Genomic DNA, 25512 nt, shown 5'->3' with positions numbered 1-25512 from the left:
TGGTGGGTATGTTTAACAGTATGTTTTACAGTATTAACCTTTTGTTGTTGTTTTTTTGTTGGCTGAAGATGGTCTTGTGCCTGCTGTTATAACTGAGTTGTTTCTGTCTTGTGATGCTGTTGTTGTGGCCAGAATGCAAAGCGTGCAAGTGCAGCAGCTGCTCCCCTGGCTGCCTGGGTCAAAGCCAACGTCCAATACTCCCACGTCCTAGAGAGGATAGAGCCACTGGAGAGAGAGCAGGCCGGACTACTGGAGTAGGAACACACACACACACACACACACACACACACACACACACACACACACACACACACACACGTTCCCGGATTCATAGATAGAATACACATACATACTCTTCATGCATGAGAAAGACATAGACACACACATGATACCTTTGTGTGTGTGTGTGTGTGTGTGTGTGTGTGTGTGTGTGTGTGTGTGTGTGTGTCTGTCTGTCTGTCTGTCTGTCTGTATGTGTGCGGTGTACTGTATGTCCAGAAACCTGAGGAAAACGGAGAGTAGGAAGAATAAGCTGGAGGACCAGCTCAACTCTGTTGGAACCAAAGTCAACGAGTTGAAAGAGAAGTATGCCTCCTTCCAACTTTCTAACTATTCTTCTAGCCTTTGATCCTTCCATTTCCACTGTATTTTACCTGTGAAAAAAATCTAATGGTTGTTACCTTGTCATAAATTACTCTTGTAATATTGTTGTATTAAACCATAACTTAAATTATTCCACCATTCCCTTATGACTAGCCCTGACTTCAAGTTTACTAAAGTAGAAAAAAACTAAAACAAACAGAAGCAATCAGGGACAGGACAAGAACTTGCTCATTCTGTTTAATAGCATGGCCAGACCAAAACTGGCAAAGCAAAATTTACTTTCAAGCTCTGGTGAAAAGCAGGTATGACGGGAAATTATGCAGCAGCTTGCAAAATCTTCTGGAGCTAACTCGGCTAGCAGGCTAACAACAGCATTCCACAAGAAAAGAAATTGATACACTTTTTCGTAGTTGCCCTCCCTTTCAGTTACTGCCAGCCATGCAGCATCCCTCCTGCTCTGCTGCCTGTATTCTTCCACCATGAAGTTATATAAACAGGGTTACAAACAATTAATAATACCTAAAGGGCAGGTCTGTTCTACTTTCTTTTGGCTAGACATTAGCCAAATGTCACCATTATCAGGTCATAGTTCAACAACTTCACACCGAGCCCTTTTGCTCTATCTGTTGCTCTTTTCTTCAACATCTTCAACCTTTGCTTTCTCCAAACACCTGTCCTGCCATTTATCTTCGTATCCATCCCTGTTCGTATAATCATTTCTTACTGTGTGAGTTGAACTGAAGGATTTCTTACTTGCACCATCAATTCCTGTCCTCTCTCCTCCCTTCTCCTTCCGTAGTCTCTTGTTGCCTTGCCTTACCTCACCTAACCCTACCTCACACACTGTATTGTCTGTCAAATTTCACGGCATATGTACACATTTGTATTCTACTTTCAACGACATGGAAGAAGCTACAAATGGTTTATACATCAGATAAATTATATGTTTTCAATCTATTTAATCTATCTTTGGTAGACTAAACAACTATCAGAGTGTCAGTCAGATCCCACATCAAACATATACTTATAACTCACTGATCTCTTTTCTTCCCCTTTACTCTTTTCCTCAGGTTTCAGTGTCATACTACAGAGGCAGCTAAGTTGGAGGCTGAGGTAACAAAAGCTCAGGACACGATCACTGCTGCCCAGCAGCTAATATCACAACTGGACAGAGAACACACGCGGTGGAACACACAGGTAGTTTGATGTATGAGTGTGTTGATGTGTGTATTTGTGTGGGAGGTTACACAGATGTACTAAGAAAAGGGGCTCATTTACCATATAAGAGCAACAGGAGGTGTGTGTGTGTGTGTGTGTGTGTGTGTGTGTGTGTGTGTGTGTGTGTGTGTGTGAGAGAGACAGGGGGCTGTATCCTCTTGTCATCAGTCCCTTCTGGCTGTTTTTACTCCTCTTTTCAGCATCTGTCTGCACCTTAATTAAAACACTCAATCTCTTCCTGACGCACACCCTCACACACACACACACCATCACACGCACTGCTTTCCTCAAGGCCCGCACCAAAGAGACAGTTTACTCTCTACTCACGTATTTCCATAAACACACACACATACACACTTCATCCCTAACTCTTTTACACACTATGCAGTAGCTGTGGTTCCCTATATGTTGATGCCTCTAAGTTGTGTAAGTGTTTCAAGGGAAGGGAGATCCACTTAGAGAGAGGGGCACACACAACTACAAAGTACGTGGTGCAGGAATAGATGCATCTTTGGAGTTGAAGTTCAAAATGTGGCAGGATGTTTGACAGTATTAATACAGTGGACCAGAGATCACATGGTCCTGTGAGCATACGACTTGACAATTAAGCCTGATGCATAGTTATTTGCCAAACAGGCATGTGCATTTGTGCTCCCCTGACATGCCACTAGACTCAAAGGAATCCTGATTAACATAGAAATTACAGCAGCAATGTCACATTAGCTCATAATGTGCAAGTGTGTGACGGTTTCTGCATATTTAGGTTACTTTTATCTTGCGTTCTTGTCAGAATCAGTATTGATATTTTTTTTTATTATTGGGGCTGCGAGTTGGGTTTACAGTTCTTCTGTTTGGAGGAGGATAAGAGGAGCATGTGTGGGCATAGCGCCCACGCACCTAGGTCAAGTTACTTACACTTCTCTTTTTCTTCCATCTTTTCTTCTTTAATCCCTACTAGGGCTGCAACTAACGATTAATTTAATAATCGATTAATCTGTCAATTATTTTTTCGATTAATCGATGAATCGGATAAAAAAACAAAAAAGTATTAATTTACATCAACTCAATACATACTTACATACATATTTGTTGTTTTAGTTAATAGTTGTGTAAAGGTAAGTAACCCAAAGAGCAGATACAGACAACACACACACACACACACACACACACACGTTCACTTGAAGCTTATTCATTAAATTATTACCATCATTGTAGTAAGTGCAAGTTAAGTTCATTTGTACACCACATTTAAACACAGCTTAAGATGACCGAGTGCTATAAAAGAACTTTAAAATGAAATTAAAAAGTACAACACACACAAGTATATTTGTCAACAATAACTGATACGGGACAAAGCACAGAATATATACATGATAACAGATTGAAAAATGAATGGGCCACAAAAGGCGAGTGAATAAAAACGTGTCTTTAGTCTTGCAAACTATACCACCCCCTCTCTTCCTACTGTTATTAACGAGCTAACGCTAGCTTGTCATGCTAGTCAGCTGGATAACGAGTAAACACCACACCAGCACCAGAAGAGCTACTGGAGGGACGTTACGTTCCTCACTTCAAAACGGAACAAAAGTAGAATCTGTAGTGACTTTACCCTGCTGTTGAACTCCCTTCCTCCTCATCAAAGACTCCAACATGTTTATGTTTTAGGTGCTGAATCATCACCGTGGTGCGCCTGTGCCATGCCATGTCGCTTTTGCTTATCTTGCAATTAACACGTTTTCGATTGATTTAGTGTGAAATGCTCCCACACCTTGGATGACTTAGGTCCTACTGATTTCTCTGCCTCCGCCGTGTGTTTCAGAACAACGTTACGGGTCTCTCCAGTCTCTCTCCGTATTTCCTCTACCCCCGCTCTGCTCTTTTTTCTTTTCTTTCACGCTGCGCTGCTCCGCTCTGCGCTCAACTCTGCGCTCAACTGAATTTATTTTTTTTATCTCCGACTGAGTGGCATATTGATACAACGAATCACTAATGAAATTCGTTGCCAACTTTTTTAATAATTGAATTTTATCGATTTTATCGATTCGTTGTTGCAGCCCTAATCCCTACCTTTGTTGACATTCTTCCCTCTGATTCCTTTCTATTCTTGCGGTGCCCTTCCCTCTCTTGTCTTTCTCTTTTCATACTTTGTTCACCCTAATCACCTACCTGCCTCTTATTCTATCAGATGTCTGAGATAAAGAATGAGTTGGATACGCTCCCTATGAGGGCCATGCTTGCTGCAGCCTTCATCACGTATCTGTCTGCAGCTCCTGAAGACCGTAGAAGACACTGTCAAGAGACATGGATGGCTCAATCTGGACTACAGAGTAAATATATTGTACTACTACTTATACTTGACCAACACACGAGCACCGGCATAAAGCCAACCCCTGTGCTAAACAGCCGACACAAGCAAACTACTACCCACACACATGGTGAAATTCACACAGTTCCTGGGTCTACTAAATATGAGTGATGATTAAAAAAAAATAATACAGTGTTTAAATTGCTTGATCGCCATTTAACTAGTTAACTAGTAACCATTTAACACTCCAAGTCTACAATTTACACCAAAGTCACTACCTAGCTTCCCAGTCATGTTGATGTTTTGTCTTTAATCTCTCATTTATAAAAGCATCTTTATTTTCAATCATAAATGTAAAAAAAAAAACTCACACACTCACTCATTAAGGATTACAGTACTTAACTATTAAGTACTTAATAATCCTTTTTTTTAAGCACTGGATTTGACTTCTCATCTGCCAAGAATAATCACCATAATTTCTCAGCTCCTATTCAGATATTAATATTCCATCCACACAAATGAACCTGTAAAACGTGTAACAAAAAGTGTAATTGTTGTCTTAATAGCTCTGACCATATAATTCTGCTTGGCAGCCTGTTTCCCAGAGGGCTTCAGATGTGCATTTCCAAAAAGCTGAGTCATCCAGTTGACCCACTATCGTTCCTAAATCCTTATGTCCTTCAAATGGCTTCTCCACAAATTGGTTGTCAAGATTTACCCAGTGACCCCACTTAAAGTGTAATATAATGTGTTTAGGCACAATTGATGAATTACCAACACTGTTTTCAGTCAGTAAAAATAAGCTTGTTCCTCAGGTGTCAGTGTCATACTACAAAGGCAGCTAAGTTGTGTTGTGTGTGTTTGTATCAGAGTTTGACTTGCGGTCATTCCTGTGCTCGGAGAGTGAGCAGTTGATCTGGAAGAGTCAAGGGCTGCCATCTGATGACCTCTCCATGGAGAATGCACTTGTTATACTACAGGTTAGACAATTTCTATCAAATCTCATTCATTTCTCTACTTTTGTTTTGATTGATTTGAACTTGATTCCAGTTCTACTTTGACACACATGGGTGTATGTATATATTGCAAACTATTCTTTTATTAGCTTACAATAAGTGTTTGTTTTAAGCGTTAAATGCACTTTAAAAAAGAAAATACATGTACAATACAACTACAGCATTTACTTTTAACAGCCAATCTCCATATTATCAAGAATTCTGCCCTTGTTACCATTCATCTGTCCTCCATTTGTCTGTATTATGCTTTGTTTTTACTATTGCTGCCTTCAGATCAATGCACTCATGTTAAGGGTAAGAAGTTGTTCCATCATTCATTCTTATAGCCCACACTTAGTGAAGTGTAGCCCCTCTGTTTCTTTCACTGTCTCTGTGTGTTTCCCCTGTATGGAGGAAATATTTATTCATAATTCAAATTGAAAGTCCAAAGAGAAAACGAAGCAAGATCAAATTAAAAATATTATTGTTTTACTACTCTACTAGGAAAAATCATGCCATAATTAAATTTAAAAAAGAAAAAGGAAACTGAAAAAGCAAAGTTGAAATGTAAAATGATAATTTGAAAATGTAAAGTGCAATGTAAAAAGTCAAATTTAAAATGCAAAGCTTAAATATAAATGCTTAAACTGAAATCTTGAAAAGATTCACCATTGCTACTTCTATTTAACATTAAAGGAGAACTCCGGGCAATTTTTACGTTAATCTTGATCGCTATAAGTATGTGAGTACTGTCGATAGCAAAAAAAAACGAGCCGAATCGGTGCTAGCAATATGGAGCTGCTGCAGCTTCTAATGCCGGCTCCCCACTTAGCTAAACGGCGGTTTTGGGGGCATATCATAAAAGAGTGCATTTGTGCCTCTTCAACAGACACAAATACGAATTAAAATGTCTATAGCATGAACAGGGCCTTACATGAAACAACAGATGCGTTTCAACTCAGACATTGTTTAAATTCACTTACCTGTTAGCTGCTGGCCGTCTGGGATGAGTGAGTGTGTTCAATGACACAAAGTAATAATCATCAAGCAGCAGTTCTGTGTGTATTTGTAGCATATATATCCATTTGTGTACGATCCATCTGGCGCTGGTGAATAGTAGTCTCTGCAGTGGCGAACTATTATTAGTTGCCTTGTAGGCTAGCAGGCCAGACCGGCATCCTTCTACTTCCTCCACCTTCCCCGCCTGCCGCGGCCGACCCAACAATCCACAGCGCCCTGGTCTGGTGGATGTCCCTCAGAAGAACAGTTCATGCTTTAGCCGAAATGTTTGCGGCGGTTTATTCCCCCTCAAAAAAATAGGTAATTGAACACTGTAGTGGTTATGATCATATCAGTGACTATGTAACTACATGGAAACAGGCCAAATGATGCCTGTTTCTTGTACAGTAACAGCGTTACAGGAGGCTGGCTGTAATCTTGCGCTGAAGTCCCGCAGGAATTCAGTTGTAACTTGAGAAAAGGTAAACAGCAGTGTGCAGATCAGAGCGTAGTGTGTGAGGGTGTTCACAAGGGAAGAAGCTTGGAGTAACGTAACTATGGAGCTAGAGCTAGCCTTCAGAAGATTAACATAAAAATTGCCCGGAGTTCTCCTTTAATGTTAAATAGAAATAGCAATGGTGAATCTTAAAATGTCAAAAGGCAATTACCAAATGTAAAATTCAAAAGATAAAACTTCTAATTGAAAATTATTAATACTTTTTTTCTATTTGAGATTTTAATTTAAGTATTTCTGTTTAATCTTTTCCATTTCACATTTTGAGTTTCATATTTGATGTTTCTGTTATTCAATAAAAGATTTCAAAGATTTCAGTTTAAGCATTATATTTAACATTTTCAAATTTGACTTTACATTGCACTTCGTTTTCAAATTATCATTTACATTTCAACTTTGCTTTTTCAGTTTCCTTTTTCTTTTTTAAATTTATTATATTTTGGCATGATTTTTCCTAGTAGAGTAGTAAAATAATAATATTTTTAATTTGATCTTGCTTCGTTTTCTCTTTGGACTTTCAATTTGAATTATGAATAAATATTTCCTCCATACCCATGTACAAGTTTGTGATATACTCTTAAACTACAGTACCATGCACATTATGAAAATGAACATACACACTTTTTTATGTATATGTATGTATATATATATATGTATATACATATATATACACACACACACACACACAGACTGTATAGTGGACAACTGACAACCAAGTCATCTCATTCAATCAGCCTCTTTTGTAGAAGTAAAACTATCCCTTAATCGTCAATAGATAGTGACTTAAATAAAAATCTTCGAGATTATTACTTCAAACTGAAACACAGTTCTTCATCGTTGTTCTATACTCAGAGTGTGTCCTGTCCATTCCTGATCGACCCATCATCCCGAGCTACAGAGTGGCTTCGCACACATCTCCAACAGCACAGACTAGAGGTTATCAACCAACAGGTAAACACACACACACACACACACACACACACACACACACACACACACACACACACACACACACACACACACACACACACACACACACAAACACAAACACAAACACACACACATACATCATAAAGAAGACACACTAGTGGTCATTAACTATTTTGTTGCATTTGCAAACTCATTTTAATAGAGGTGATATGTTCAGATCAATCAACTCTAAACCTAACCTATCGGTGAGGTCAATTTTATGTCTGCAGGAGCCTGTTAAGCCATTGCTGTCGAACATTTCTTTAAAGTGCTTCCAAGTGGAACCAATACTGGAATTCAAGGTATTCTTACAATTATGCTCTCTATAGGATAGTAACTTCATGACATCCCTGGAGCTGGCGGTCAGATTTGGAAAAACCCTTATCATCCAAGAGATGGATGGAGTTGAACCTGTGCTCTACCCACTGCTGAGGAGGGAACTCATAGCACAGGGTATGCACACATTCACAAACACCATTTTCATGCAAAGTGGGTGTGGGACAAATAATTTATTCTGTATAACCAACCACTGGTTGCTAACTAAAAAGCAGACTACTCGCCTCTATCTGACAACCACTTTTTCTGAGCTGTAGTGCAATCCTATTTGAGAGGTGTTGCCTGAACGTCAATTCAATTTTATTTATAGTGTCAAATCACAACGGTAGTTATCTCAGGACACTTTCCAGAGTAGGTCTAGATCACACTTACAGACACCCAACAATTCCTCCAAGGGCAAATGCACTTGGTGTCGCGGCAGCAACAGGCAGAAACCATGAACAGAACCTGGCAATTCTTAGGCTACACTTCTGCTTATGATATGTAATATATCAATGCAAATTAATTCTTAATTGTTGACTATGTTACTTTTTCTGTCTGACAAAATGCAGCCATGAGGGAAAGTCACTAGACTCATAGCTGTACAGAGATTGGACATACCTGTGATTCATAAGGCTCTGATTCATCCAGGCAGAGGTGGTTGTCTATTTGAAGCTGAATTGAAAAGAGTGGGGGCAGAGAAAGTTGAACAGGTTTGAAAAAAGAGGCGAGACAAAGGCATGGCAGTACTGCATTGCAGACATCGAGAAGACAGGATAGGATTTAAAGTGGACACTGAGGACAAAGTTGCAAGTCTGTATGATACAGTTTAAGTTGTTAACAGAGACCTTTTCTTTCTGTCCAACACACACACACACACACACACACACACACACACACACACAGGTCCTAGATATGTGGTTCAGATAGGAGACAAGGTCATTGATTACAATGAGGACTTCCGTCTCTTCCTGGCAACACGGAATCCCACCCCTTTCCTCCCCCCTGATGCAATTTCCGTGGTAACAGAGGTCAACTTCACTACCACCAGAGCAGGCTTGCGAGGACAGGTAACCCATGTAACCCACACTCACATACACAATCTACTATAATACCCTAGCAGTAAATGGTTTCTTTGTGAATCTATGTTCATTTTTGTTGACACTTTATTGGAGCAGCATTGATTAAACTTCATGGTGTGTAAGGCCATAGTCTGTGCTAGTCTTTGGTAAAATAAACCAATACAATTGAATAAAAGGTTTGGTCTCCTTGTATTGTGACCATAGCTTCAAATGTGCTGCAGAATTTTCAGTTTTTCAGCAGTTTGACTCAATTTAGTGCTTCACGACAAAATCCATGTGGAACAAGTGCTTTTACAGTGTAATAATACAGTGTATATACAGAGCATGTACTGTATGATGTAGTCATAATGTGTGTCCACTTGCCAATTTGTTTTTGTGTGTCTTTGTGTTAGCTGCTAGCCTTGACCATCCAGCAGGAGAAGCCAGAATTGGAGACTGAAAAAACAAGACTGCTACAACAAGAGGAAGACAAGAAGATACAGCTGGCTCAGCTGGAAGAATCACTGTTAGAGGTACACATGCAGACATATAGCATACACTGTGAGAACAAAGAAGTTGAGAATTCTTAACTTTTGGGGTACTTGTAGAGCCTGTTGCTGGGGCAGTAACCTATGCTGCATTATGTATATTACAGTATGCCTACCATTTGTGCTTACAAAAAGACAATCATGTACCTTTTCTCCCAATTCAGAATGCTCAGTTCTTCCTGCACTGCAGACCATGTTGTTGCTAATTTTGACTGTTGGTTTGAGGAAGGTGTAGTCGACAGAATGAGATAATAGGCTTGTTTGAGAAGAACTGGGCCTCTGTCAAGTCGGACAGTTTCCAGCCGTTTCCAGCAGCCTTCATTCTGAACAGGAATTCACAGAAACACTCACATCCTGTTAGGTCAGATTCCGATTCATTAAAATGTTATCAGACCCATATATCAGCTTGTACGCAGTCTCCAGTTGTTTTTACTATGACAGAGTAGCTATTAAAATGCTCTCCATGCGATCTGTTGTTGATGTTAATAAACAACAGAGTGTAGATGATCTGTAATCTGAATGGATTTAGTCTCTCTAATTTTTTAACGTCACCATCAGCCGCACAACATGTGTTCTGTACAGAATAAGCCTTTCAATCAGACAAATAGCAATTAAAATCCCTCCAATCTAAAAAAAACTATAAAAAGTTTATATAAAACATCATCATGTTGAGTCAATTCTGAACCAATCAGCTGTTAGATCAGCCGAGAGCCAGGCGTTTCCCGTCATGCCCTGGGTCCGCCTAGGTCTTGCAGTCGGTGAAAAGCAACTGTGTTGCCTGCGTTTCAAACCTGCGGCCGCCTTGATCTCGTGAGGTTATCGTTGCCCACGGGTGCATGACGTCAGAGCAAGTCAGGATCAAGTCGGACACAAATCTAACCGGCATGCATTGGGCGGCGATCACCGGTGATTGATTCTGCAAAGGCTTGGCTCATCTCGAACGAGCCTATTGTGTACTGACCAAGCAGGAGGAGTTTCTTGTGCTGCAACATGGATGGGATCTGTCACTGGCTTCCCTTCCGTGAACACTGCCAGATGAGTTTGATTGAGCACTCAGCCAAGTCCCATATCAAGAACCCATGTCTCTGTTGTTGTGGTGGAGTGTTTTTTCCTCTGCACCACCCAGCCTTCTTAAAGATATAATATGTAGAAATTCTGCATTAAAATGTCTTAAAACAACTAGACCTATGTTATATATTTTGTATATGTTTCGGACAATGTTCAAACCCAGAGAAATCTGTTATTTTAATTAAGGACACGACCCTCATTTGGTTGGTATCTCCCTAGCGCATGGTTGTTTGCTAGAAATTTACTTTTTACCCAGTTTTAAGCCACATTTTTTCGATACAGTTTTTAGATCTTAGGGTTAGTGTTGAAACCCCTTTGTTTTTAAATATATATTTTAACTGGATGAGGGTTTTTAGTCATCAGCCGTGGATCTTAAGTTATCAGAGAAACTGAGCTAACGTTAGCAGAAGCTCAGCTAGCAGCCCCTCAGCCAAAGAGCCGATCAGCGTTGGGAAAACACTGATTTTTAACATGAAATTATTCAAATAAACAGTACTTTTAGCGTGTATAGAGCCAGCGTATATTCACATGTGAATGGGTGAAATTAGGGTTTATTTCAACCAAACCAGAGTGGTGATTGTTGGAATAGTGGAAAGACGAAGCAATACAGCTACTGATAGTTTAATTTTATTTCTGTCGACTTTGAATAGAGAGTCTTTTTTACGAGGATAAAAGTTCTGTTTATTTACATGGAGTCTGGTGGGTTTGGTGATGGTGATTTCGGGGCTGTTTTATGTTAAACAAAAAGGACTATCTCTGTAAGGATCCTCTCCATAATTTTGCCAGACACTTAGAATAATAATCTGAGCCTGTCGGTGGCAAATTAGCACTTTTTAGTGGACGCTAACTGACGGTGTGCATTTTACATTGCAGCTTCTTTTGAGGCTGCTGGTTACAGCGTTCTCACTCAATACTGGACCACATATTTCAAAAGATGTCAAAGATTTTGGTTCACGTTCGTCACTTAGACACCAATGCATGGGAAAATAGGGTCCAAGTTGAAAAATTAAGCAGTTATTTAATTAGACAATGCCTAATTTGCATAATTAAACATAAAAGTTCAGAAAACTTGTAAGAGAAAAAAGTATTGTCTTAATGTAAGTAATCAACTGGGGAAGTTTCATGGAGATCTGTTAGTTAAAATATTTTCCCTATTCACCTGTGTTGTCTCCCTTTAACATGGGCTGCAATGGGAAATTGACATCACCGATTTCAGTGTTTTTTAATACTTACCACTACTTGGATTTCTTAAGACTTTTTATATGTTATAGATGAAACTTTTATGAGTAATAAACTTTCATCTCTTTTTTTTTTTCCTGTGTCAGACCCTGGCTACAGCTCAGGGTAATATCCTGGAGAACAGGGAGCTGATAGAGAGTCTGAACCAGACCAAGGCAAGCAGTGCCCTGATCCAGGAGTCACTGCTGGAATCACACAGGCTGCAGGCATTCCTTGACCAGGTACTGTATCACAGGCACACACACACACACACACACACACACACACACACACACACACACACACACAAAATCTGAAAAAAAGTTGTATGGCCTATCTCCTTGCACCATTGTTTAAGTGTTATGATTCATTTTTAAAAGCTGGATTGGTCATGAAAAAATGTGGTGTCAGAAGAGAATCAGTATTACCCAGTGGATCACTGTAGTGTAATAACCAAAACAACTGCTATACTCATCTAATTCACTGATAAGAGAGAGAGAGAGACACAGACAAATAGAATGGCAATGGAGATTGAGGGCTGTGACGGAGAGAGAGACAGACAGATAGCGAGCACACATGGCAGATATACAGAGAAAGTACATAGATAACGACAGTCAGAGATTCAGACCAGAACGTTTTGAATGTATAATGACATTTATTCCCAGTCTGCAAATATAAAATGACCCCACTTTTGTAGTTTTGTGTACTTTCTGGAACAAATTATCATCGAACGTTCAATACTTTTAATGAAATTAAAAAAAGGGTAGGCTATTAGTTTCAATGATGCAGTATAATCTAGTTTTTGGGCACAAGCTTTTTAGCTAAACTCAGATTGCGCAGATGCACAAGCAAGGAACTATTGCAGATTCATTACATCATTATCCTCTAGGGTGCAGTGTTACATCAGAACTGTTTTTGTACTTTTCTCTCAGTTGCTTTTAATTATTTATTTATCTCTCCCGTTTCTGTCTTTCTCATATGGACATCCCTGTTTTTTCTCACATTTCCTGTCTTATCACACCTCATGTCTATCCTCATTTCTCTCTCTCTCTCTCTCTCTCTCTCTCTCTCTCTCTCTCTCTCTCTCTCCTTCCATCTCGATTGAAATAAACATTTTCGATTCTTTTTTTCTTCGTATCCATCCCCATATAAGTCCCTTTCCCTGCCATGTATCCATTTGTGGTATTTTCTGGAACGCTCTAAAACATATTTGGTTCTTTTTCTGCTGCCTCTTGGTTTCTTCCCTCCCCCTTTCTCTATGTCCTTTCTCGCTTTCTTGTCGCTTTCTCCTTGTTTTTTTTTTTAAGGAGCGGGATGCCTACCTGCCTCTTGCAGAGAGTGCCAGCAAGATGTATTTTGTCATCACAGACCTGTCGAAGATCAACAACATGTACCGCTTCAGCCTTGCTTCTTTTCTACGCCTCTTCCAAAGGGCTCTTCAGGCCAAGAAGGTGACTGGATGACACACAACTCTTACAGTACTTCCATTTTCATCCAATACAGCAGTTAACGTGGTTCCAAACAATATGCCCTTGAACTGAAACCAATATCAATACCACACCTTCGTGTAACTAGACTAATTAATAAATCATGCAATACATAAACAAAAATACTAATATGCAAATTCAAAAGTAAGTTTTCTGGCACACCCATTACAGTTTGGCAGTCATAGCATATAGGGTAACACAATTTGGACAACATTGTAAAGACAGTTCTTCTCCTTAACATTTTTTAGGAAACTGTCTAAAATAGCAATGCTCCTCTCCTAAAATCTGCTTCAAGTATAAACTGTGTTTCTGTTAGTATAATTGATGGAATACATTGTCACAGCTTATGAGTTAGTTGACCTCACTCATGGGACCATGTGTGCCATCATTGCTTTGTAATTAGTCCAAAAGAAAAGTACAACAAACTTTTTTCTTTTCTTTGTATATCGTTTAATCCGTACAAAAACAAAGTGTAAAAACAACAATTCACCATTTTACGGGGGGTTTGTGCTGGACTATTTCTTTCGAGGTATAGACATTAATTCATACAGTATTATTAATCTACAATGTTATTTGTGCCAGTTCTAGAAGTAGGGCTTTTTGTACAATTGGTTCAAAATAAATGCAAGGTTCTTTTGTTGTTTGACAATGTTTAGTTTAACTTCTTTTAGCTTAACTCCATTTACTTTATTTCAATTATTTTAGACAATTTTATTTCAGTTTAGGTCAGCTTGACATATTTCAGCTCGTTTGTTTTCAGTGTGTTTTCTGAGTCTGACCTGTGCAGCTGGAGACCATCATGGACTGTCTATCACACTGCTGTTCTCCATCTGAGCCGTAAACACTGTCTGATAACCAGAGCGCCCGCACGCACGCACGCACACACACACACACACACACACACACACACACACACACACACACACTGGGTTGAAAGATTGAGCACTGATTCCCCAAATCCTGTGTGGGTTGTTAGAGCCAGTGCTGTCATCCAAGAATGTCACCAGGCAGCAGCTGGTCACTTGTGTGTGTGTGTGAGTGTGAGTGTGTGAGAGAGAGACTTATGGACAAATTAAGTGAGTGTGGTCAGAATTCTGCATTGATGCATGGACTTTAGCTCCGTTTGTATCTTTTGGTTTGTTGTATTGAATGAGCAAGTTTAATTTGCCATGAGCTGCAGATGGTTCCCGAGATTTAGAAGAGAATTTTAACCTCTCATGTCTAACATAACACATTGAAAAGTCTTCTTTTCAGTTTACACACACAAATACATTAGCATACACAAACAACGTACTATACGCTCAGGTACTATATACACAAAGTGCTAACTTGCACTCATTAAACACAGGTTTTTACATGAAATATATGCTTGTAGAAAACCTCAAACAGAGATCCAAGCAGGAGAAACAAAGGGACAGACATGATGAACTGTGAATAGGGGACAGAAACAGAGAAATCCATCATAATTTCTCTTTTTCTCAGCATTCCCCATCTGTTTCTCTGGCATTCTCTCTGTGTCTGATTCTCATGCTTTAATTCTTCTGTTTCTCTATTGCTATTGGATTTTTCCTTCTGGTCTCACCTGTGTGTGTGTGTGTGTGTGTGTGTGTGTGTGTGTGTGTGTGTGTGTGTGTGTGTGTGTGTGTTTTAGGAAGCAGAGATTACTGACGCCAGGATTGCTGCTTTGGAGGCCAGCTTGAAGAATATGGTGTATGAGTACGTTTGCCGGTCCCTTTTCAAGGTAAAACACACACTTATACACAAAAATAGAACAAATGTTGTTTAAGCATCTCTAAAAATTCCTGTCATCACTCCGATAACTTATAATAATGTATAAGTAATAAGTGGGTAGTGACAACAAAATGAGGCATTTTGCTTGATGTAAACCATCAGATTAGTTTGCACTGCAAAGGTTCAGTCTGTTTTGAAGTAGTTTTATTTCTGCCTTGTTGTTTCTTGTTAATTCAAATGATCACTCATAATGAGCCAATGAAATGTCTTTTTCTACTCACAGCTTCAGAAAAAAATCCTTTGCTAACTAATGTTGTTACAAATAGGTAGGTTGTTGTGTTCAGTTGACACATCTGACTAACTGGTAAAAAAAGGTGGTTTTCACAGACTACAAATTACACTTAATGAATTTTTACAAATACTTCTTTTAAACTCAGACAATCTGGCATAGCATAGCCTAATCTGAAATATGTAATTAACAACTAAAATGCATCAGGTACTTAAAACAAATCCAAAAAGTGCTACCACAATGTGTAATGTTCGGCCTTTTAGCCAATCATAATGTAAGGTTTAAGCTGCTTTACTAGTAACAAGGTTGGTTATTCTTCTGCAGATGCACTGAAATCTTTGTAATATAAAGTAAGTGGTGGAAGAAGTATTCAGATCCTTTACTTCAGTAAAAGTACTAACACCACACTGTGAAAATACTCTGCTACAAGTAAAAGTCCTGCATTGAAAATGTTATAGCGTAACTCTCGCTAAAATGCAACCTAGGGTCCTTTTGTGAATGTACCCGAGTTAAACTTTCGTTTAAAAGCATAATTAGGACGGAAACGGAACTTTTAAGATTTACGTTTATTTCCGTTTTCGGTCAAATGACCTTTTGAATGAGAGTGCTAGGGGCACTACTATGATCGCATCAAAATCACTATTTTTAAAACACTAAGAAGACACAACATGAAACTTGGCTCGAAGTATCACCAGGGGCTGTACACATGAACTCGAGCATTGAGAACATTGTTTGTGCACACAGATTTTACTAAAAAAGGTTTCAAACAACTCACTTTAGCAGTTGGTTTTCCCGGTCGCCGCCATCTCGCCAGTCAAAAAGAGTCGATCTCCGAATGCAACGTAAAAGGGAGGAGAGTAAAGATGGAAAGCTCCTAAAGCGTGTGTGGGATTCTGAAACGTCCTTAAAATCGGGAATTGTCGTTTGTTTATTCAAAGTCAAAGACAGTCCAAAGTAGTGCTACTTTGCACATTTTTGTGGGTCTGAGGTGTATTTCACATTTTAGCTGCCAAAGCTCCGCTGCTTTCTTTGACCTTCTCTGTCTCTGGTCCTGTGCTGAACTGAGTCAGTGTGCAGTGTGAGAGGGGGAGTGGCTAGCGGCTAGAGCGACAAAAGCCAATGTGTGCTTCTTTTACCGATATATATTTAACGATATCTTTTGCATTTCTAATCCAAACAACATCAAACTTGGCACCACACTCACTCGTGCCCGTAGCAAGACACCTGTTAAGTTTGAAATCCATCGGACTAACGGTCCGAGAGATATGCGCATAACACACAGACACACAGACAGACAGACGTTCCTGCAATTTATAGATAGCGATTTTGATGCGATCATAGTAGTGCCCCTAGCACTCCCATTCAAAACACCATTTGACCGAAAAACGATATATGTTAATTAATTATGCTTTTAAACGAAAGTTTGACTCGGGTACATTCACAAAAAGACCCTAGGTTGCATTTTGGCGAGAGTTACGCTTTAAGTAAAAGTATATAAGTATCATCAGGAAAATTTACTTAAAGTATTCAAAAGAAAAGACTCAGGTAAAGTACAAGTACATCAAATTTGTACTTAAGTACAGTACTTGAGTAAATGTACTTAGTTACATTCCACTACTGTATAAAGTAGTAGTTTAGTAGTATTCTTATTGCAACTAACACAGTAATGAAGGTTAAATATTGACCAACAGAGCAATCATTGCATCGATCAGGCAGTAAATGGTTAATGTAATTTCTGTCTTTTGTGTGTGTGTTTGTGTTTGTGTTTGTGTTTGTGTGTGTGTGTGTGTGTGTGTGTGTGTGTGTGTGTGTGTGTGTGCGCGCATGAATGGTAATGGCAGTTTCAAGCAGACCCAAGGTGGATATTAACTGCTGATCACATCTACAGGCTATACCAAACACTTTCACACAAACACACACATGCACACACAACATGTAGACAGCAGCAGCCAGTCATTAGTAGAGAGGAAACATTGGACTACATTATCAGTGCTCCTGTCAACAGCCCTGTTTGTGCAACATAAGACATTACTTTAAGGGGGGAGGAGAAAGCTGGGAGAAGGGGTCCAGTTAAAAGATAAAAGTTGGATAATGAGCGAAAGAGAACAAAGAGGAGAATCTGAGAGGATACAAGATTAGAACAACATTATATACTGTATACATCTTTGAGAAAAAAAAAAAAAAAAACATGCCATATTTTTGGAATATATATTTTGTATGGCCGTGGTAGGCACTCAAACTATTCTATTCACCCACAAACACAACTGATTCAGCTTAATAAGGTATTGATTGAGCATGGCTAGACACATATCAAAGTTTGATTAAGAATCAGGGTTACGCTACCAAATATAGATTGTTGAACCTCTCATGAGCAAAGACTTTTTTTGTATGGGTGTAAATTTGTTAAGCTTATGTTAGTCGACTTATAATGAGATGTTTTATATTTTGTTGTGTGTCAGTCCATGGGTGTGAGTGTTTATGTGACACGCTACCTGATCCGTGTCCTATACTCTTGTACATCTATTAGTTACATCTATTAGTTGCATATTACTTTAGTTACTACTAGTATTCTTGCTAGTAGTCTATAGTTTAAGATGCACTTTAAGGTGGATGTAAAAGACCACTGGGATTCCAAATCATCTCACTTGATCATTAGATTGAGGTGCCCTTTGGATGCGGTCTTTGTGGCTAAGTGTCACTAATCTCATCCAATAATGCTGTAATTCAGTAACTATTCAGGAAGCACATCTGAATGATTATAGCCACTGTGGTTGCAGAATATATTTTCTCAGAAAGACTACCATCTCCCTTATGTACCTGATTTTTCAGCAACAAAGCTCACATCCGGTAGCAGTGATAGCAGCTACTGTGAATACCCAAACTGATTAACACAGTCATTTGACTTTTTGCCACTTTACAAAACACAACATTAAGAGGTTTTACTGAATTGCATGCTACTGCCAATTTGGTTGTCCTTGTCCTTTGTGGTATTGTTACTTGGAGCAAAATGTCAGAGAATCAGTAATGAGATGTACTGTAACTGTAGAGAGAAATAATACGTTGATATAATGCTTTCGGAGGCCATTCACACGACAGAATTTCATTTACAGTAGTAGGTCAGGTAAGGAAAGGTATGTTAAGTGTTTGTGAACATTGTTGTCACAATAATGTTATATAGTCTAAAAGTATTACAGGCAAGCAAACATGCTTGTGACAGGAAATTGAAGAACCAGATTAGCTGTACTGCAGTGTTGTGGTTACTGTAAAACATGAGTGCAGGTTTATTTTGTCCATCCTATCTCCTATATGTATCTGTCTTTTAAATAATTAACAGCATATATTTGATTGTGTACACATTTTCTTGTTTATGAGTTTGTTAAGATAGAAAGAAAACTATGGCATTGGAGGAGTGTTTAAACTTATAGTATATTTAAGTATATTTGCTTTCTGCATTGTTTCTCGTTGCTTTCTTGGTCACTGTCTTTCTGCTTCACTCTGTGGGTGGGACTGGGATAAGCATCTTATTAGTTGCTGTTTTTTGTTATCTCTTTCAAAATTCACCAGTGGATGAGAAAGACAGACAGACAGACAGACAGACACACACACACACACACACACACACACACACACACACACACACACACACACACACACACACACACACACACAGAGAAAGAGAGAGAGTTAGTGTGTATATAATACAACAGCCAGTGTAGTTCTTGAAGTCCCTGGGGCTTTTTTGTCAGTGTGTAGCAATCCTTTACAAGCCATTTAGTTAGACAGACTGAGCTGCGTCTCATGCAATGGGAATATGAGTGTGTTTGTCCTTGGTCTGGAAGCGATGGAAGCATGTCCTCAGATGTGGCATATTCCATCTATGTATCAATCTCTCTACTTTCTTTTCTCTGTCTCAGGCTGACCAGTTGATGTTTGCTATGCACTTTGTGAAAGGCATGTACCCTGAACTCTTCCAGGAGAGTGTAAGTATCTTAATAGATTTAGTATCTGCATATTTAGGATTTCATAAATACTGATTTCAGTGACAAATTAAAAAATAGCTAATTTCAGTTTTGAACCTGTCAACTGTTAACACTACTTTTTCCTATAGGAGTGGGATGTCTTCACTGGATCCATTGTAGGAGAAATGTTTAAGAAAGAGGTAAACCTGTAGAGAGAAAGTTTTTTGAGAAAACACAGTACTATTTCTGTATTTGATTTAAACCTCTCCTCTCTCTGCAGGAGTTCCCTTCTTGGATTGATCAGGAGAGGCACGGAGCAGTGGCCATTTTTAAAGTAAACACACAAACAAAAAATAATAACTTTTGACCTAAATAGAATACCAGTAAAGCAATCCTTACTAAGCGTAGGATTGGATCTTTATCTAAAATTATTTCTTGACCTGTTTTTCACCCTTTTAACTTTTGCCATCCCTCTTTCACAGACTACATTCCCAGCCCTCTACCAGTCTCTGTGTTTGAGTGACTCAGACCTTTGGCTGTCCTTCTCGCAAAGCTCGCAGTGTGAACAGGAAATCCCATCCTCCATTGCCAAGAAGATTACTCCATTCCAGCAGGTCAGCTTTCAATCAATTTCTTTTTGTCAATCAAAAAAGTTATTTCATCAGCCAAATGAACCAAGTTATCATAATTTACAGAGTATCTCAAAAGTCTACACACTTAGAGACTTTATGTATTTGTTACCTCTGCCAAAAAAGTTGTGTTTTAATCTCAGTTTGTTTGATTGCTTCTCTGTTAGTCAGCAGATTTCAGTGAAATCCATTGTAAAGTTAGTCCATGGGTCAGGGAGGAACTTATTAGGCTTTAGTGCAGATAGCGCCACCATTTTATAAAGCATAGCAACAAAGATCATTTTTCCCCCTATGGATTTGTTGTTTCAAGATGAAACGTTCAGTATAGGACACACCCATTTCTGCTTAAACAGATTGTCTGCTATTTCGATTTTTTTTGCAAACCAGTTTTTGATGAAAACTCCTAAAACAGTTTAATTTTTTTTAGATGTCACATCTAAATGTGGAATCCAAATTCCTCTGTGTGTGGACTATATTCTATAAAGTCACATCACTTTTAAACACATTGTGTATCTGCGACACATTTCATGGTATTTTGCCTATTGATGGTGCTACAGCAGGATTATCAGTTATGACCATAACTCGGTTGCCATGGCGGTAACTTGGAATTTTGCAGAGTTTATCCTTCTGTACAAAAACAAAATATAACCAAACAATATTTCTTCCAAAAAATATTAGTCATATTGTCTATCACTAAGTTTATTTACAAAATAATACATTAGGGCATAGGGCAGCCTTGCCAGAGGTGTGTGTGTCCTTTCAAGTTATTACTGTAATTGACTGTACTGACAGCCCTTTAAATCTATTGTTATTCTTTTCAGTATTAAGGAGAAGACATTGTGATAGGAATATAAATGAAACAGTTTGGTTGTGGCTTTGAGCACACCCCTTCACATGTGGTTTGAGATTAAATAAAGATTTAGCTAATCTAATTTCAAAGCATGAACAAGACAGAAGCCATTTATCACTAAAGTCAAGTATGCACACTTGACTGTCACGCCAATTGACTTACTCATTGTGTATTGTGTTCTCAAAAATATATTTAAAAAAAAGAACATATCAAAGCCTCAGTGAATTTGATGATGGGCATTTATCCAAATTCTGCTATTTTTTGTGTGGATATGTAACATGTTTTTTATATGAATGGGATTTAACCTTCTGTCTAAAATATCTTAATGGATATCTATTGTTTCTTCCTTCCTCTTTTTCTCTTTGCTTTACGCTCTCCCCAGCTGTTATTGGTTCAGGCAGTCAGACCAGACCGACTGCAGAGTGCCATGGCAACATTTGCCACCCAGGCCCTGGGTAAGTGTTTCATATTAAGGCTTTTCGTTTTTATTTCAATCACCTAGCTGCTCTGGAAATGGGTCTCATCTTTATTATTATTTTTTACAAGGTTTCCTTTACTTATTTGCTCTCACTTGGTCAAACCAAGACCCTAAATATGAGTATCATATGAATGAATATACACGTTTCACTTCTTATGCACACATTTAAAGTGTATTCTAGATGTTGAAGGTAAACAAACAAACACATTAACTGAAGCTCTGCTTTGTACAAGAAGTTTGATAATCTGTTGAAAAATGTGAACAACATGACTTCTGTGTTTGTTCTGATAAAGGTTCAGTAAATATTTGCCCCTCTGAATTTGAGTTTGCTCTGAAAAATAAACATCACAAATGACTAGATCCTTCTTTACCCCCTTTTGATAAACTACTTTACATCTGCACTCATTCTGCTCTGTAGATGCTTTGTTTTTTTTTACACCTTCTGCTTTCACACTCCACGAAAGCTACATTTTCTCAGAAAGGCTTTTATTCTGAATCTCTGAGCCTTACTTGTCAATGTTTTTTTTTCATGATAGTCCTCTCCATACTTTCTTGAATGCTTTTGAGAATGCACTTTGAGAATGCCACTGTTCTGAGTAAATGCCACATATGCAAACAAATACACACACTTTGCTCTGTCTGTTCTCTTTTCTCATTGTCGCTCCCTCTCTCCCTCCCACACTGACACAGACACACATACAAGCATGCACTTGAACACACACACACACACACACACACACACACACACACACACACACACACACACACACATATGCAGTTATGATGTTGCTAGAGAATGGTTAATTTATTGTGCTTAATGAGCCCGTTCATTCAGTCCAGATAATCCTAATAGTGTGTTGGCTTCTGACGGCACTATCTGGGACACTGCTAATTGATGTCAGGTGAAACTAATATGCAGGTGTCAATGTATGTGTATGAAACTCATTTTCAGTTGTGTATGCTGTGTGACAAGACATGCTAATTAACCTCTTATGGTTTTAGGTTTATAGTTTATATTGTGCTTTTTGTTAGCTATGTAGTAGTCTGGGTCAACGGAAGTACATTTCCATGATAATTGCCTGACATCCGGCGCATGGCTCACCCAGCATATGTCCCTAACCTTCCACTCTCTGTGTGTTGCCGATATCAAACTCAGTTTGCTTCAGAAAACAACAACAAACTTCAACCTAGCAAGCTACATGCTGAAAATGGCAATTTTTGAAGAAAATGTATATTTGGAAGGCAGGCTTGCTTGGTTCTTTCGGTGGAATGATTGTACAGATTTACAAAGAATATGTTCACGGCATTTACTATCTAACTGGGACATTTTGGGACCGATTGGTGGGGATTGCTATGGATGAAGTACATGCAGCAATACACTGATAAAAGCAAATAATGTTAAACCATGTAACCAGCTAATTTAAATATCTCACGTTACTGTATTGTCTGAACAGTAACTTCATTTAATATTGTATGTGGCGTTTTCTGTTGTGGTGTGCAAATGTTCCACTAAAACAAGTTCCTTCCAGAGACCATTCTGCAGAGCCCCCGTCGCTGTGTCCGCCGCCAAAGACAATTGTTTTTGGTGATTGGTTTAAAGAAATGCAAACAAACAAAGAGCGTCTTTTTCTCCTGTCCTGGAATGTATTTTTGGTAGAGCCAGACCTTACTCCACAGCGCTGTGGAGATAGATCTGGCAATGTGAGACTAGCTATGTAGAATTGTTTTGTTTGTGCAACATTCATCTGTACATCAATATGTCAGCTGTCTGTGTGCGTTGTCTGTGTGTGTGTGTGTGTGTGTGTGTGTGTGTGTGTGTGTGTGTGCACACGCGTTGTCTGTGTGTGTGCCTATTTTTGAGCTGCTCGAGAGCTAGTTAACCACTTATGTCAAAAGTATTTTCCAGAAAATTTAGTTGTCAAAAACAAAGTTGCTACTCTGATTAGCTTAGATTAGAAAATGTACTAAATAAAACCATTTGGAACACATTTATAACATACATCAACATAACCCAAGCTGACTGTAATGACACTTTCTTTGCATAGTAAATACTGGGTTGTCCAAATGTTAGGCCTATGTCTTCCCCTCTGATCATCCCATTGGAAATATTAAGTGGTTTTACTAATATAATATCTGTTACGAGGAGTGACAGAACGGACCCAAACGCACAACTCAGTTTAAACAAAAGGTTTATTTGGAATGAAGGGAAAAAGGGTAGGAAGAGTGTCTGTGAGGAGGTGGACGCCAAGGAGCAGGATATGGGCACAGGCTGGGACTGGGAGCAGCTGGGAAGCTCAGGGATAACGGGGATACAACAGGCGAGAGGCTCGAGGAAGGGCGCTGGAAGCGGGAAATGCGGGCACAGGCTGGGGCTGGGAGCAGCTGAGGAGCTCAGGGAGAACGGGGAGGCAACAGGCGAGGAGCTCGAGGAAGGTGCTGGAAGCCAGGGGCCGAGGAGCGGGGAGAGGTGAGGCGAAGAGCAGAGGTCAGTGGAGCAGGGAGCCGCGAGGAGGGGACTGGAGGATGAGGCCAGTTGACTGGAGACAGGGAGATGGAAGTAATGACTGCAGGGAGAGAACACAAAGAAAGGGATTAGGACCGAGAAATGGTTAACGCAGGAATGCAATGGTGAGCTTGAGGAGCTTGGAGCTTGTGTCACCGTGAAGGTTGAAACAATGATCAAGAGAAGATGGTGAGTAGAGCCGTGGTTTAAATACTGTGCTTGATTGAAGTAGATGGCCGGAAGGTGTGTATGGCGGGAGGAGTGATGGTGAGATGGCGAACAGGTGTGCACAATCAGCTGGCTGACGCAGGCAGGAGGGGAGGGGGGAAAACAGAGAGACACAGAGGCAGGGCCTACACAGAAACTGACAGGAGAGCATAACAGAAAATAGCAAAAAGAAAACGACACGGAAACTCACAGCCGAGAGGGCATAATGGAAAACAGAAATAACAAATAGAAAACAAAACAGAAAACTCACAGCCATCACAAATATCAACCTTTGTAACAGCTTACATAACACCACATTTATAATATAAAGGTTTCAGTTTTAGTTGATACAGTTTTGTATGTTGATTAAAAGAACATACTTTACTTCCTTTACTCTCTGGTACTGCACCTGCCTTTGTCAGTCATACAGTATACCAAATAAACACATGCATTTTAAAAGGCCTTACTGGGTGTGTTAACCTTGGGAAAATTTCTGTGCTTTGGACGTCAGCATCTTTGTCATATGAATATTCATTAATGAATAAACAACTCAAGGCCAAACATTTCTTATTTTAATGAGAAAACCCACCCCAAAATAGAATTAATAGAATAGAACAAATAGAACATATTTTGCTGTTCCAATAGTTTTTGACAGTAAAGTAAACCTGTATGAGTTCATGATGTCATCAGCTGGCCAATAGGGCCCCAGTGATATTGAGTCATTTTGTAGGCTCATTTTAGGTTTGAGACTACAAATTAGTGTTATTCGAATATTGAGTTTACAGCTTAAGTAGAAAATATAGCCACATCCCAGTAAAATCACATTTGATGCTGTTGTAGTGACCTAGGATTGCTTCCATTGATCATTTTCTATGGAGCAGCTTCAGGATGTGTCTCTAGTTTTTTTTAACTATATTATTACTTTGCTGATCTACATGAGGAAAGCCCACATCAAATGTATATTCACAAGATAAATCAAAGCTGTATAATATTACAGGAATAACTGTAGCATTTATCGGTCCCTTTGGAATTCATTTTAATAAAATGCTTGCTCCATGTGAGGCTTGAACTCACAACCTTCAGATTATGAGACTGACATGCTGCCTACTGTAACAACAAGGCCACGAAAAGGGCTGCAGTCATGGAAAGGAATGTTGATGCTTTGTGTCATGAGCTAGCACTAAAGCTGTGGAGAGCAGGTTGAAGGAAACAAGATGAATAGAACAGAACTACAACAACAAAAATGATAATACAGTGCATGTGGTAGTTGAACAGCGACAGCAACAAAACAAAGATATGCGTGAGAGATGTTGGACTGAGAGGAGCTCTAGGGCAATCACAGATTCACAACCAATGATGAAGCACCACTGAGTTAATGGTAATGTCATGGTAACATTTTCAAATAATTACCTACTTTTGGCAGTATGTAATTTGTGTCCCCACAATTCTATATCATTGTGAGGTGATACGTTTTTACAAGAAAACTGCCCCCATGATTCTTACATTTCTGATATCAGATTAATGTTTCTCATTCTTATGCAAATCTATTAACAATACCAACATATG

General features: G+C 39.1%; 1 protein-coding gene across 4 annotated transcripts in view; it reads left to right on the top strand.

Annotated features, from left to right (window-relative positions):
• The window catches only part of dync2h1 (dynein cytoplasmic 2 heavy chain 1), a 108178-nt gene that overhangs the window by 48164 nt on the left and 34502 nt on the right, over positions 1 to 25512 (top strand). For 2 of the 4 annotated variants that reach the window (XM_078246348.1, XM_078246347.1), the window contains exons 64-81: positions 133 to 254; positions 499 to 585; positions 1674 to 1800; positions 4007 to 4148; positions 4997 to 5106; positions 5416 to 5436; positions 7487 to 7585; positions 7933 to 8056; positions 8825 to 8988; positions 9393 to 9512; positions 11921 to 12055; positions 13121 to 13264; positions 14952 to 15041; positions 19235 to 19300; positions 19429 to 19479; positions 19560 to 19613; positions 19762 to 19893; positions 21141 to 21213. In XM_078246348.1, coding sequence (XP_078102474.1) covers positions 133 to 254; positions 499 to 585; positions 1674 to 1800; positions 4007 to 4148; positions 4997 to 5106; positions 5416 to 5436; positions 7487 to 7585; positions 7933 to 8056; positions 8825 to 8988; positions 9393 to 9512; positions 11921 to 12055; positions 13121 to 13264; positions 14952 to 15041; positions 19235 to 19300; positions 19429 to 19479; positions 19560 to 19613; positions 19762 to 19893; positions 21141 to 21213 — 1861 coding nt within the window. The remainder of the gene's footprint in view (positions 1 to 132; positions 255 to 498; positions 586 to 1673; positions 1801 to 4006; positions 4149 to 4996; positions 5107 to 5415; positions 5437 to 7486; positions 7586 to 7932; positions 8057 to 8824; positions 8989 to 9392; positions 9513 to 11920; positions 12056 to 13120; positions 13265 to 14951; positions 15042 to 19234; positions 19301 to 19428; positions 19480 to 19559; positions 19614 to 19761; positions 19894 to 21140; positions 21214 to 25512) is intronic. The other 2 variants (XM_078246350.1, XM_078246349.1) reach the window with 1 other exon arrangement.

Source organism: Sander vitreus, chromosome 3, assembly GCF_031162955.1.
Source record: "Sander vitreus isolate 19-12246 chromosome 3, sanVit1, whole genome shotgun sequence".
In the NCBI taxonomy this organism is placed as follows: Eukaryota; Metazoa; Chordata; class Actinopteri; order Perciformes; family Percidae; genus Sander; species Sander vitreus.
Note: the sequence above shows the minus strand (reverse complement) of the source record. Positions and strands in the feature narration are given on the sequence as shown.